Raw genomic sequence first — 15682 nt, forward strand, 5'->3', positions numbered from 1 at the left:
GTTACTGATTTCTATCTAAACCCAGAATATCTCTATTCTGTTCAGAAATGAATATAAGAACTGATATTCAGTTTAGCTCTAGCAGAAATTAATGGGAAAACATCAGCAAGAGCCTGGGAACTACCTGCTGTTAGTAGCAAGCAATTCTCTTAAGTCCATGACCTACACAGTGTTGAATTTGGTGACATCATGTTATGCCTCATTATGGCCCTGATCTAAAGTCTATTGAAGTCAACAGACATATTCCTCTTGGCTTCAATGAGTATTTGATTGGACTCATGTGTAAAGCTGAAAATGCCAGAGACTCCATTTCAATTATAGACAGAAATCCAGCATAGATAATTTTCTTCTTTATTCTGAGGAAATTAATAAACTGACTCTTCTGTCCAGTTGATTCTGTTGCATATACTTCATTCCACAATTTTCCCCTGTAAAGGCACTACTCTAGCTCTTACAGCTACCAAAAACACATCAGTCTGTGTCTAACCTTTCCTCTAACCTATTTTGACAGGGCTTTCCTGCATCATTTTTTAACTTCTCATGCCTTAAGTTAAGCAAGCAGCTATTTTCCAGATCTTGATTCTCCAGGAACTTCTTTTGTCAATGCTTTAAATGACAAATGCATTTGAATCAACTATTCACAGATGTTTCGGAGAAAAAAAAGTTCCATTTTTGCACAGCCCTGGCAAAGTCTCTTTTTGGTGGGGGGAGGAAGAACAACCTTGAAGTAAAACACACCTTCACTAGGTATTGTATGCCCTCAGGGTTGGAAGCCTGAGATGCAGCTGCATATTACCTTCTACCCTTGTAGAAGGTAATGTGTGGTAAATCCTGGGGATAGATCCTGTCTGGTCTCTACACCATCTCTACCCTGTCTTATTCCAGAAGGGCAGTGAGGGACCAGTGCAATAGGAAGGTGGATCAGACCCAGCATTACTAAAGGGAACAAAATCAATAGAAGCAGCAAGAGCAGTTTTAAGTAAGACTCAAGGAGGCAAGGTTGAGGTGGGTTGTTGGTGTGTGCACACCTATCACAGTTTCATGGAGGTGAGAGTGCTGTGTATGCAGGTGGAAAGTTTCTATAGGTATTCAGAGGCCTATAGAAGGGGGTATCAGGTTGTATGAGGGAATGGGCTCACTGAATGTGTCTATGAGTCTTGTAAAAATACTGGAAGCAAGGCATTTTTGCATATGGAAAGAGCAGATCCACCAGGGTGCAATGAATCCCACATGAAACGGGCAGACTCTGCACAGGTCTGGGTAGCAGAGTCACTAGGATATGACTCTTCCACATTGTTCCTAGGAATCCAGCGCTATGACATAGTGCACTAAAAGGAGGAATAACTCCACTGCAAGGTAACATGGGGGGCATATATCCACCTCTGAGCACCATGCCTAACCATTCTGGGTGTGGGCAAGACCAAACTCTTCATTGGTACTGGACTTATGTATAAGCGCTCTGAGGCCTTCTAGGGACTAGCCAGGGAAATGCAAGTGATGGCTTTCCCCAATGAATGGAGAGCTTCTCTGGTTTTCTGAGCACTTGCCAGGAACCGTGGGAAGCCATTTGAGGACAATCAGCCTTACACCTAAACAGATAATTTCACTGAGTATAACCATACCTCCATTTCCTTTAGCTGGATGGTCCTAATGGACTAAGCATAGAAAATTACGCCACTCAATGAATGGTTCTCTGCATAGGCAGGACATAGGATGAGTACAAGTTCTGAATAAAAACTGACTTGTTTGTGCAGCAAACTCTGGGGTTTTGCCTAGGAGAGGTGTCAGATCAGAGAAGTGTGGCCTGTCAGGAACATATTTGTACAGCACAATTATCAGGGCAGGCAGGCAAAAGCCACTTCTTAAACTATCAGAGCTTTGCTCCACGGGAAGTATTTGGGTAGGCTACGCTACTAGAGCAAACAGCTTTCCTTGTTGGCAACAGGGACTGCACTGTACAGTTAGTACAGTGTGGAACCACAAGACCTGTCCCCACAGACATCAAAAGAGCATGAAAAGGAAAACAGATGCTGTTACTAGTCCAAGAGGTAGATGATGTGAATACTTTCCTTCTTTGAGATCTGAGGATTATGTGACATTCAAGCCATATTGCTTTGTCCTGGCTGATCAAGGACACCAAAGGTGTTGATGGCTATCAATCATTAGAAGAATGGCAGTGCAGTTGTGATTGTGCAAACACACAGCTATGTGCATTTCAGAATCAGTTCCCTGGAATACATAATATCAGTTTCCTGTGAACATTTGCAAATAGTACAAATCGATTATGGGCTGTTTGCAGAAAATGAGCACAAAAGAACACAATCGTGATGGAAAGGCATTCATTTTATACATGAATTAATATTTTTAGCAGGTTTCTGTAGGAGAGAGGAAGGCCAGTGTGCTTTCTGATTCTTGTTTTTATCCCCATGTTATTCCTCCATAATAAGTACACACAAAAGGAGAATTCAGTTTGTGCAGCCAGCTTTCAGACTGAGACTTCCCAGCTCCCAGCTGCTTGACTTAACAAGCACAGCATTCACCTGCCATTAAATTTTTGTCACACACTATGTGTGCAGGCACTACATACCAACACCAAAGAATACACACATATGCATTTATAGCTATGTCACTAGGACATTAGGTTGCAAAATGAAGCACATAATAGGAAATGCCTTAATTCTGCACCCTGATGTATACAGTCTGACACAATCTTTAATTATATGAATGCACAGTAGGATCCCTGCCTCACTGAATACATAAAATGGACACTGTTTCTGAATGAATGACTATCTGATATTTTATTTTCCTGTCACTGTGCAGTGGTTGCCTTCTCTTTAAGCATCATGTAAGCTCTTCTCCAAAGACAAGTGTTCATTTCCCTGTGGGCTTTTCTATAGATATAGTCATCACTCACAGTAGATGTGAAAACTCAGGTAATGTTTGTCAAGAGCACAGCAGGTTTTGAGGCCAGAGATAACTTAGGGCGTCTCCATTTAATACAGGAGAACTGAGCAACAAAGACATTAAAGATAAAAAAGTAAAGAAAGCACTGGAAGTACTCAAAGCAAAAGGTTTGACACAGGTGAGAAAGCACTCTGACATGGCCCATCAACATGTCTACCCGTGTGAGGGGAAACGTACATTATCCAGCAGGCAAGCCCCAAATGCTCTCCAGAAAATGCAAAAGGAGGAATTCAGGCAATGGGAGCTAGTCTTCAGCTGGGGTCAGAGCACTTCTAGGCTGCAAAATTCTTACCTATGTAGAAGGGACCTTGTGCCTCTGCCACAACTCACCATGATCAAGGCACAAATAAAAAAAAAAAATCTCTCCTTTGTCCTGCCCTATGCCTTTCCAGTCTCAGCCACTAAGGAATCTCCACTATCCTTGAGCAATGTTCCCAGCTCACAAGCAAAGAGGAAGAACTAGAGAGGAGGAGTAAAACAGGGAGAAAAATGGAATTCCTTGTTCTAATGTCCAGAGAATCGTAACTCTTCTGGTAGAATACCAGGAGCTCTCCTTAGAGGAACAGCTCAGTGACTTCAAGAAGGTTTTTTGCCTGAGTAAAATTAGCAACATTCAGCTTGCTGAACTGGACCATGTTTCTAATGTAACATATAAGCAAGGGACAAGTAGCTCATACGAGACTGCTCCCCATGCCTCATCTGTACGGAGAGGAGTAATGTATCCCTATTTTCCTCTGCAGGAATGGATAAGTATTCCATATATCCATTACTAAATTTGCTCTCAATACACTACCTTCTGAATTCAGTGACATTCTGGACAACCTAAGATTCTGGGTGTAGTTCTTATGTTTACTGTGTCACCTGGTTGCATGTAATCTTCCAAGTCACATAAGTAACGTTTTCAATATTTCATTCTAATTGATTTCTTTGGCCTTACTAATTGATCCAGGCAGATTTTCCATTTCAATCAGTTTCATGACAATTTTTCTTCACTTTCAAAAGGGGCAAAATAGGACTGCTTCTGTAAGCAGTGGCATTCATATCATATCTTTGTGCATCAGAACTATTCATATGAATTACATGTGTCCATGTTTGTGAAAATTCCACTGTAAATGTCACTGAAAAGCACAGGCTAATTCCAAAAAACCACAAGTCCTTAACCATGGCCCAGTAGAGAATGCAACAACCTATGTAAAATCAAATAACTAGCAAACTCCATTTGTAATTAAACTTATGAATGCCTAGGCAAGACAGCTCTGCTTTCCCAGCTCTCAACTTTCACAGCTCCCGACATCACATTTCTCAGCATCTGTTTAGCATCTCAGAGCATCAAGAGCATCGTGATTACCAAATCAATAGGGGCATATCTACAATCTAAATTCTCTGGACACTTAGCTATTCCAATTACAGCTGTTTGTGTAGATCCAGGAAGATACTTGCTTTCCACCAACAGCTGAATATCCCACATTCGTCAATCAGGATACTTCAGAAACTTTGTGTATTAAGTCTTCTGTTCTTCTTATTAAACCAAAAAAGCTTATCTAGCTATATTCATTGCTGGACTATGTTCTTTGAACTAAAATTTCAAATAACTCAGAAACTTTAGAATACATATAGCAAAGAAATGATCCTTTTCCATCATGGTAGTCTTTGTGATTGCTTTTCTGGCACATGAAAGTTAAACAGGGACCACACAACTTCTACATGACCAGTACTGAAAAAGCTTACAGTAGGAGCTGGTACTGTGCTTGTCCTCTCCAGTATCACCGGTATTAGGGATGGGATAATCACCATCTAGCGGTATGTGAAGGCCATTTCACCTTTCAGAGATGCCACTTGTTTGACTTTCCTAATGAGGTTTGAAAAAATTCACAGTGATCTCAGCATCCTCCCCTTCTTTTTCCAAGTTGAGTTCAGATTTCTAGAGTTTCTCACAAATACAAATCAGGAAAATCACAAAAACAGCACAAACTTTTACTCCAATATTTGATGAATAAGCAGGTGAAAGACAAATTATTCTATGGCTCTAGGAATTAAATAATAAAAGAGGGACATGGGCTTAAAGGCATGTGGGATTTCTACTCTACTGTATGATTTGCAGCATAAGCATTAATCTTTCAAAAAAGTTCAGCCAATACATATTCCTCCCTTCTGGAGTCACAAAGATAGTAGGCTGCTATGTTCCTGATATCTTCCAGTGGTCCTCAAATACGCAGATTCCTCCAAGGAAAATCAGTGTTTCTAGTTTTGGAAGCCCATACACCATGCTAAGAATCAGGTCTAATAATAGGAACAGTGGAGACTAACAATAATTAAACAAATATATTGTTAAATATAAAAAATGTAGCAAGATAGACCTGTACTGAAACTGCCAGCATTATTTTATTTTCTAGCTCCCATGGCTGAAGCTAAATTAAAGGCTGAGGCATTAGAACAACAAGAACTTAGAGAAGAGATTCACAGCCAATCAATTTTTGCATGTTTCTCTGTAGTGTGTCTGTGAAGTAGGAATGGAACTTTCCAAAAAATTAGTGCCAGGTTCTTCTGAAATATGCTGCTAATCTGTAGGTGCAATTAATCTACCTTCACATACTAATTGGGTGTTTCTCTCAGCAAATGGCCAATTACATGCCTAATAAGCCATTTCTGGATACAAAAATCTAATTTGTGTGCACAGTCATACTAACTATGAACCAAAATTAGGCATAGAATTTTGCAAATCTGCTCCTTACTAGCTGCATAGCCTACCTTTGATCTAATAAAAGCATCAGAAGCCGTGATACTCTTTAAGCAGTCATTTGATGTAAATGGCCTAGATCGAGTGTAATTTCATACCCAAACACTTGCTAATGTTTACACAGCAACTGATTTCCTTCATTTTTTTAAATACATTCCTTTAGGGCTGCCATGCACTTAGCTGAAGAGCTTGATACAATGCCTGCTTTGCTGTTTTTGCATGGAGATTCTGAGAGCTAAGAGTTTGGTGGTTTCCAGCAAGGAGGCCTCTGCCACCAGAAAGCACATCTGAAAAACTTTGAATGTTTTCAATAGTACCTGCTCTGGTTTTATGGGTTCAGTTGTTGTAAAAATGTCAGAATAATGTTGCCTCTCGAAGACTCGGTCCAACACTTCTAATTGCTGCTGAGTAAAAAGGTCTCCTCTCATCTGTTTCCGAAGAAAATCTCTACCCGGGAGAGAATGTCCATTTGGTACTGAAGACTCCTGAATACCTTTCAAAGAGGACAAAGAACACAGAATAAATAAGCATTGCAATGACAAGACTCAGACAGTGCTGTTTCATGTTGTCCTTTGAATAGGTGTGGGTATCAGTATGCTGAAAAGATGAAAAAACTCTTTGAGAGGCAGTTAAGAGCAAGATGCCTATTTCCAGAAGTTGTGCTGATCCATTATACTGTACTTACATTATAGCCAATCCTTACTGCAATTTACCATCAGTGATTTCACATACGGTTTAAAAATGATAATTGTCACATGTAGGCTCACAGCACCTTTATGACAACACTTCTGAATCTCTAATAGTCTAGATCCAGGAAGACACTGGAATATAAGTACACCACCCGATGCCAGAGTAACAGCTGATGTGAATCAGCTGCAGCAGACCTGTTTTTCCTAGTCACTGTCCATATGCTTCATCCCCATCCTCCCACTACAGCGTAGGTATTACTGCTGTCCAGAAGCACTCAGCACTCAACTCTTATGCTACGCTAAGCTCTGTACTATAATGTGCTTCTGTCAGGAAACAGGGACTCTTAATACAGGACCACCTGTAGCTGCTGCACTGTCCAGACAATTCCCAAAACACGGGGACTGTCTAATTGCAGTCCCACTAAGATGGGATGTCCCTGGGACTCAGACTCATCAACACAATGACCTGACAAGGCCTGGCCTGATGCATCCTCTTGGCTCACAATACCACCTCATTAAAATTTCACTTCACATTTCTTCATTTTATAGGCATGATGAAAGGCTGCATTTTCTAGCTCTCTCCTTTTGGCAGAGATTTAACAAAACTTCTTAGTGTGAGTGCCCACTTCATGGGAAAATAGCCACAGTACTAGTCTGAAAAATGTTTATATTGGCACTTATAAAAGCTGTGCAATATGGGGGCTTATTTCAATTTGTTTTTTGCAGATTCACAGTAGTTTTCTATCTACTCCTTCAACTGTCAGTGCTAGAAACATATCTTTTCTGTGATGAAGGCTGAGGTCTGCAATATTCCCAGGACTCCAGGAGGTGGAACTCTAAGAACAAAAGTAAATATTAGGAGATTTTTCCTGATGCCAACATTGCACTAGATAAGGGGATGAAATGTTTCAAAATAAAATCTCAATGCCAATATGGTTTTGAGGAGCATAAATTAAATGTATACTTAACAATAAGATTATCATTAGTGTTCCTATGGCTTTTTGTCTAAGTAGTTTACAGATGAATAACAGCACTCAGTTCTTTTACAGTGGATTCTGCATCAAATTTTTTGATGAAAAGTAACAAAGGAGATCTGTACAAAAATAACCTCTTGCTGCAGATGCCAGTCCTGTCCCCAAACATGTGCTGGCCATCAGTAACGAGTGATGCCCAGTAGGCAAGATTTTTTACAAATGTCTACCAATTTGGGTAGTCACCATTCAACACAGCTGCATTTTCCAGAAATTATTGTGTACCAATAATGAGAAAACAAGACTCCTTTAAGACAGGTCTCTCAAACTGGGGAGCCAACAAATAGAAATACTTTTGAAAAGCTAGGTCAATCTCCATGACATGCTGCTGGCACTGAACAGGCAATTAGTGTAGGAAATATCATTTTAAATTTTACCTCAATAATTTAGGTCACAACAGCTTTATATTTACCTGTTTGGACAAATTCATGTAATTAAAACCAAGAATAGACAATGTTAGCTTTTGTAGAGTGATGGTTCAGTTTATTTCATGGAGCAAAAAATCTGAACATGTCCTCTGAATAGAAAGTCTAAGCACGTGTACAGAGGTGTGAAACGATACCAAGGGGTATAAGAAAGCAGTATATCTTTAAATCTTTTTTTACCATTCCAAATCAAATATTATCTAATAGACATAGTGCTGGGTTTAGTCAAGCATGGCTTATAAAATTAAAATTCTGGTTGCTAGCTGCATGGTAGCAAAAGGCCAGGGAGAGACAGTCTCTGGAGCATAGAAATGCTGGCTTTAAATTTCAGGTTAAACTAATGTTATTCACTATTTGGCATCAAAGTCAATGCTTTACACAATTTTGTTCTAAAGGAAGTGATGAAAGGGAGTAAAATGATGCAAGATACGGTATGACCTGGAAAATGTTCTCCGTGACTCCAGTGTTGTTTATGTATTGTTTATATAGCCAAAGATTGGGTGTAATGAGATCAGATCGTATTTAAATATGGGGCAGCAGATTCATGTTTTACCAGCAACACTTGTGTTATGGAGCGTTTGCATTGAGCACAGCTCTGGATTTTTTTCTTGTAAATACATTTGGAAAAGATTGAGCCAAACAAATATTAACTCTAAAGTTAGCAGTTTCATTAAGTGACAGACAGCACTGTGTCAGGCTCAGGACACCTGCATAGTAGGTACTGTGCTCTGTCATCTCTGCTTAAGAAGCACGCAGTTTAAGAGACTTAGGAAAGGCATGGGGCAGGGATATTATCAAATGACAGCATTTCTGACTCAGTCAGATCCGTTGCTGACCGTCCTTCCTTCTAGTGAACTCAGAGCAGGAGTGACCCCCTGCAGGACCTGCCACTGGAGTGTCTTAAGAAATACTAGGAAAAGAAGAGGATCTCCATGTAGGCTGTTCTGGAAGGGAAATCTACACATAAATGCAGTATCAGAGAAATTCAGAAGCGAGTCAGAGGTTTTGGAGGATTTTGAAATTGAAGACCAGGATTTGATGTGCCTGCAGAAAGTGAAGCCTGCACAGCAAGTCAGAGAGGACCTGTTTCCCAACACTACAGGACTATTTTCACATCTGTATTTGTAAGATCTCCACATGCCATCCAGAATCTGGGACAGGATCAGTCTTTCAAAGGTAATTGCTGACACAGCTTGATTTTTCTGAAATGAAGGAGCAATGCATATGTGGTTTGCTGTCAGGGAGGTACCCGGGCAGAAATGATGCAGTTCTGAAACTATTAGGATGACCCGTAGTGTCCAGGATAACCTAGTTTGGGAACTGCAGTTCACTCGGCCTTTTTCTCTCCCTCTCCCTCTCTCTGTCCACATCCTATGAACAAAGGGATGCTCAGTGCTTTTTCACTTTCTCTCCCAAACTCACTAAGTGCTGGATTTCATTGCACTTTTCTATATGCTGCACATGACATCTAAAAGTTCATAAAGGTCTTTGAGATGCATTTGGCTGCTAGATATGATATAAATGTGAGATAATTACCATTAGCATTATGCATTGTTTGAATACACTAGAACATCTTTGATAATTAAAATACCATTGGCAGGTTTGAAACAGTATGGGTTATAAATAGGCTCCAGGGAGTGGTAAAAACATTTTTCACATAATCAATGCATCCACCTAGGAGGGTTATGTTTTGTTGACAGTAGCTCTATGAATGTGCATACCTACTCTGCAAAACAATTAGTTCCCAGTCCAATGGCATCTTTCTAGAAATGCTAATGAAGAATGCAGATAAAATATTCTCCTTAATGCAAAAGAGGACATTCTTCTCAAAGGAATATTTCATTCTTTATCTCTAGCAGATTATATAGACAGGACAAGAATGTGCCCTTAGATTGCAGTTTTCTCAGATATAATGTACTTCCCTCCTAACACGACGCCCGAAGCACTGTGCCTCCCAGGGATCTCTCTGCAGCCCGTGCATTCAGATTTGCCCTTACTCAGAGGAGAGAGTATGTTCCTCCTCATCTATACCAGCACCAAGTCCCAGCATGTTCCGGATCTGCTCCACTGGGCAGTGCTGCTGCTTCACTAGCCTTTGCATTGATCTGACTTGAGCCATTCCCATATAACCAGCCTCCAAGTCCAGATACTGCTTAGGATTCTTTCATGTAAGCACAAAACTCAGGTTATAATCCAGCCTGTGATTCATAGCTCAGGAACTCATGGTGTTTGAGTACATTTTTATATAGGGAAAATTCCCACAAACATCCTCTCCTGGTCCATATTTACTACCGGGCATCCGCATGAAAAAAAAGCAGTCTCTTCTTACTATGAATTGTGAGCAACACAGACAACCTCTTGCATGCTCATGTTCTACCCAGAAAAAATGACCTATGATTTGACAACAGAAGTGGGGCACCGTTCTAAAGAAAGTGGCGTGATTTCAGATAGCTGAAGGCGAATATAATGCTAATATTACATACTAGCAAAGGATTCCCTACAGTTAGTTAAAGCCTGAATAGTGTAGAAAGAGGGAAGCAAAGAACAGATCCACCCCTGAGAAGAGGTATATTGCTGACAAAAGGCTGGCTGAACTATGTGGATATCATTCAGAAATACTAGATCTTAGTTATTTAAGAGGAAGTTATTTTGTGAAGACATGAAAAAATGGCAAGATTAGTTTAAGGAATTTGATAAAATGTGATCTATTTTGTGGGTAATGTACTTTTATGGTTAAATATATGTCTTTGACATGTTTTCTGAAACAATAGGAAACAGGGAATTGCTAAATATGCCTAAAACAGATCTTTAACAATACTCACCACTTAACTCCCTTGTTTTAAAATAGTGTTTTATTCACACACTTCTAATATTATGGATCTAGTTAAGAAGAACAAATAACCCTTGTTCTCATAAAACACCAGAGCATTTTTAAAAGTGCTAAAGCTTAGTGTTAAAAAGGCAAATCATAAAAATGTCGGTAAAAACACTGAAATAAAGAAAAAAGATCAACTTCAGCTTGTTTCTTTTTTATTATTTAGAGAGGGAAAATAGCACATTTAATTATTTCATTATGAAGTAGCACTATGGAATAGCATGGGACACATTCCCAGCTGGTGTAAATAAGTGTAGCCCTAAGGATCTAAGCCAGGTGATAGCAACTGATAAATTGGTGCCATGCTTAAATTCAACTGGAATAATATTTCCAGTGTTATTAATAATAATGATGTACCATAAAGCACACATCTCTGTGTAATATTTGCCTAATGTGATTCTATTCTGGAGGAAAGGCAATCTCCTGGTTTAGGTTTTTAGGTTTGGGGTTTTTTTAACAACATGGTTTTACAGGGTTAATCAAGGAAGTAAATAACCCATAGCATGAACAGCCCATATTCATAAAGTACATGGTTTCTGTCTCTAATTTGTACTGTCCAGCTTCATTACCTAGTATCATACCTAATTACTCCACCTTACAGGGAGATGCTGGCTAATTAGGAAGGATGTTATTCACTACGTTTAAAACATCATGAAGCAAATGAAATATTACCAGGAGGCAAAAAGGTGATTTGTTTCATTGTATCATGCCTGTAAATTAGTCCAGAGAAGATAAAGACTTTGTTTAATTACCATTTGGAAGGCTTTGTTTAAAATAAAAACTGAATTTTCATACCACCTTCTAAGGACTGTGTACATCTGGCAGCAAGCAGTTTCTTGCTCTTCCTAGTAAAGCACTGGCTTCAGAATGACATGCACTGGGAGAGATGTCTACATTTACACTATCTGAGTTTTCTAAACACTGTTATTTATTTTTTTTAAAAGACAGTGTCGCTAAAAAGAAACTTTATATTTTGAAGTGTATATAGCTGATCATCACACAAATATTTTCAAGAGAAATCACTATGTTTCACAAAGATGGGTATGGGTTTTGCCATAGATCAAAGTGAGAAAGAGGAAAAAAAAGATAAATCATCAGAGATCCAAAAATACTTTTCATTTGGAAAAGATATCAGGCCATTTCGATGGCACTGATAGAGTCTCTGCTCTGTCTCCATTACCCACTGAAGGCAGCCGGAGTCAAGAGCTGACTATACTAGATTATATTCCCTATAAGATGGTCACCAATATATATATATATGATCTTCAACCTCTATTGATTGACCAATTTCACAAGCAAAGACTGGTGAAATGAAGCTGAAATGAACATCATGCTTTAACTCATTGAACCCATCAGGCCTGAGTTAATCTCACTGCCCACTGCCTCTGATAGAATTCAATTGATCAATCATGTTTTGGTGATAGTACCATTTCAGTGGCTTATTGCTTCTTCATTTCAAAGCTTGACCTGGTAGATATACTTGGACCAGTACTGCTCCCTTTGGAGACACAGAGATCAGCATCTGTCTACTGCAATGTATTGTCTTTCGTCCAAGCTTGTAAAAACTCAGGGAATTTTTGCTAAACACTCCCATCTTAGCATTGCATTTATACAGATATTTTACTGACTTTACAGTCAGAATGACTGTAAAAACAGAGAGACCTAGCAGTTAAAGTTTTCTGCCACCTGGTCAGCTCTGCTCTGGCTTCTGTGCCCACTGTGTGCAGCATCCTGGGCCTTATTTGGCCACATAGGTATGAAAAGACTGAATTATAACATTTTCACACTCCTACCTTCAAGCACAATATAAGCTGCAAGCTGAACTAGACCTTAGATACATTCATACTTTTTCTCTGGGGAGAAGCCCCAGGCTGAATGCTCCCCAGCACATTTGGAAATCCAGCAGAGCTAGGGCTGGGAGCAAGTGAGCTAGGAACGTCACAGCTCACAGTACCTGCAAGCTGGTGGGGGATTGCTGGTGTTATTTAGCTATTTCCCAAATTTTATATTATTTTAGATGCACGGTCATCCCCACTGTCACATTCACCCTCCAGTCTGTCCTCCATCCTGTCCTTTGCTCTTGCAACTGTGATGAGGAACAGTTGGAGCCAAGGGCACACTCACACCTAGAGGTCAGTAAGCCTTAGACAGATGTATGAGCTGTTATATTCCACCTTCCAAAATGGACACAGCTGGCATAGTGAGCGCAAAGTGGCCTGTTTCACTTTATGTTACAATAAGCTACTGCTTATTGTATATACAATTCATTCCTCATGTGCACTCAGGAACATATTTCCACTTTGGTTCCACCAGTACTCACCCTCCCCTCACCCCCAGCCACAAGCAGTAGTGTGCAGCCAGGAGTAATCTCCATCTCTTGTCAGGGTTTGTTCAGTCAGTGCAAGGTGCTGTGAATCAAGCTGTATCATCTGGGCTCTCAGCTACAAATCCTCATATAGCACTGCACTGTGCCCAGCTGTACCAGTTTGCCACTGTCTGTTGCAGGGTCTCTGCACTGCACACTACTGCTCAACATGGATGTGGCAGACCACATCCCAAAAACATGGGATTAGCTAGGGACTGTTGGGAATGCCTGAGTACTCTGCCTGCCATGGCTACTGTAGTTTCTTCCTGGGGAGGGGTGGAGCGTTTTCAAAATAGTAGTGGCAATCCTTTCTCAACAGCGGCATTGCCTTGCACAGCAAGCTTCTGGCCCATCAACCTCATGACCTATATTTAAACTCTGCTGTATGGTGCTTATATTTTCAGTACTGCATTTTGCAATGGTTCTGGGAGATGGAAGAGATGGAAAAAAGGAGGATTTGAGCTGTGTCATATGCCTGTCAGTGTCACTGTTACTAAAATACTCTGCAGCAAAGCAATTAGTACTTTTATCATTGAACGGCCACCTCTGGTCTTTTGCTGAGAAATGATGGAACTCGTCTCCACTATGAGAGTATTTATCACAGCTCTCTAGGAGAGCTGGAGATTCTTCCTAATGTGAGAGCTAGAGCCACGCGTTTATACACAAAAGATGCTATTCTGCAGCACTGTTATGCATGCAGGGCTGAATTCCATAGCTGCAAAACTGTGAACCACTAGCTGATTAAGGGCATCAGCAAAAGAGGAGGTTTTATGTATCTGACAGTCCATGGGATTACAGCCCATCTCCTCCCTTGCTGTGATTTTAATGCTGCAGCAGCCGTACAGAAGTTTTGTCACATACCTATTAGCTTGTGTTGACAAAGCCCTGCAGCTGAGTCCCCACCCCATGCTTGCATACAGAATGGTCAGGTGAGCAGCTGTGGGATCCTCACATGCTTATAGAGCTAACTCCTGTGATCCTGACAGACTCTCCATCTGAACAAACACTTGTGTAAATAGTGCCACTGAGTGGAGCAGGACTGTTTGTGCACCTGTAAGGGCTCTGTGAGCAGGCCTGAGTGTGCTTAAACGCCAAGCTTTGCACGAGCAAGATCTGCTTGCTGTTGCCTCTGCCTTGCATACTCTTTGCCTGGCTAAGCTGATAGTCCCCATCTCTCTGGATAGTTTACACTTAGATCAGAAGAAGTATCACAATGCTATACCTCTGCAGATGTACAGACCATCAAGGACCCATGCAGGCTACAACAGACGTGGGCTTGGTTAGCTCTTCAGCAGGGCCGTGGCTAGAACTGAGCTAGGCAGAGGGGAGGCAGGTGCCCTGTGGGCTCTCTGGATCTTCACTTACACAGCACTCTTTTTGGTGGGCACAAGAGAAGCCACCATATGCTACTACCATGGTTACTGAGTCAGTCAATCCTGAAAGCAGAGGGGAAGAGGGAAGTGCTCATCAGATTTTTGAGTGGTAGGGGTTGGAAGGACTGTTAGAGTTGGTGTGTTTTTTGTGATTGCTCTTGTGACACAGTTTTATTTCTAAAAAGCAGCCAAAACAATGTCAATGATACCATTCGTCCTCACCCTTTGGGAGACAATTCAGAACCGGAGAGAAAAAGATTAAAAACAAAGAAGCTGAGTAAAAAGAGGTGGAATCTGACACTCCAACCCTCCCCCTTCAAAAAGCGCAGCACTGTATGATTTGACTTGATGACACACAAGTCCTGGGTGATTGTAGCTAGTGAACAGCCCACTGGGCAGTCTGTCCAAGACAGCAAGACTTCTAAGGCAAGCCACAACATCATGTATGAATGAGGTTAATATTTCTGTGGAGTAGCTAAAGGGAGTCATAAATCTAGTAACTCTTCAAATAAAATAACAGTCATGACTAGTTCATTAATAAATGATTATGATGAATTGATTTTTTTCCTAGTCCATTTTTATAAGATGTGTTTGGCAGCAAACTATAGAGATGTGCATATTATTTCATGTACTCTTCAGTTAGAGTGCTTTTTAAATGGCTGTTATAAGCTCATCTAAGGTATTCTAACATTGCTTATACCTACTTTAATATCACCTTATAACACATCTTTCCACCTTTTTTTTTTTTAAAAAAAAAGACATATCTATGTATGTTTGGGTAATATAGAAAAGAGCAGGCTGAAGATGAAATTGTGATCTTCTTAGCTTTGGACACGCCAGACTGGCCTCCTATTACGACTGATGGGAAGACGATTTGTAACTTTGAAAAATACTGCTATGCTGAGGGCTTATGTCAGTAGGCAGTCTAGAGAGAAAAACTGTGTAAGATGGACAGTTGCTGCTATCCGGGTGTGCACATACCACTGAATCACAAGAGCAATAAAATGAGAAGGGAAAAGCTTCCTTCTTTTTCTCCAAACATTTGGTAACCTGGAAAGTGTGACACACTACAGAGCTAGATGGAGGTCACGTGCCCAAGAAACCCTGCACACCAGGCTGGCAGTATAAAGTTCCCTGGCAAATAGATGAATACAGTTCTGTGAGAACAGCACTAAAGGAGGAAGCAGAAGGAAGAAAAGACCTAAATTTGACAGCCAAAGAAA

General features: G+C 40.5%; 1 protein-coding gene across 2 annotated transcripts in view; it reads right to left on the bottom strand.

Moving 5' to 3' along the window:
* Positions 1-15682, bottom strand: part of PAX5 (paired box 5) — a 175433-nt gene that overhangs the window by 109866 nt on the left and 49885 nt on the right. For both annotated transcript variants that reach the window (XM_026099391.2, XM_026099390.2), the window contains exon 6: positions 6019-6194. In XM_026099391.2, the coding sequence (XP_025955176.1) occupies positions 6019-6194 (176 nt within the window). The remainder of the gene's footprint in view (positions 1-6018; positions 6195-15682) is intronic.

This window comes from Dromaius novaehollandiae, chromosome Z (genome assembly GCF_036370855.1).
Source record: "Dromaius novaehollandiae isolate bDroNov1 chromosome Z, bDroNov1.hap1, whole genome shotgun sequence".
Classification (NCBI taxonomy): domain Eukaryota; kingdom Metazoa; phylum Chordata; class Aves; order Casuariiformes; family Dromaiidae; genus Dromaius; species Dromaius novaehollandiae.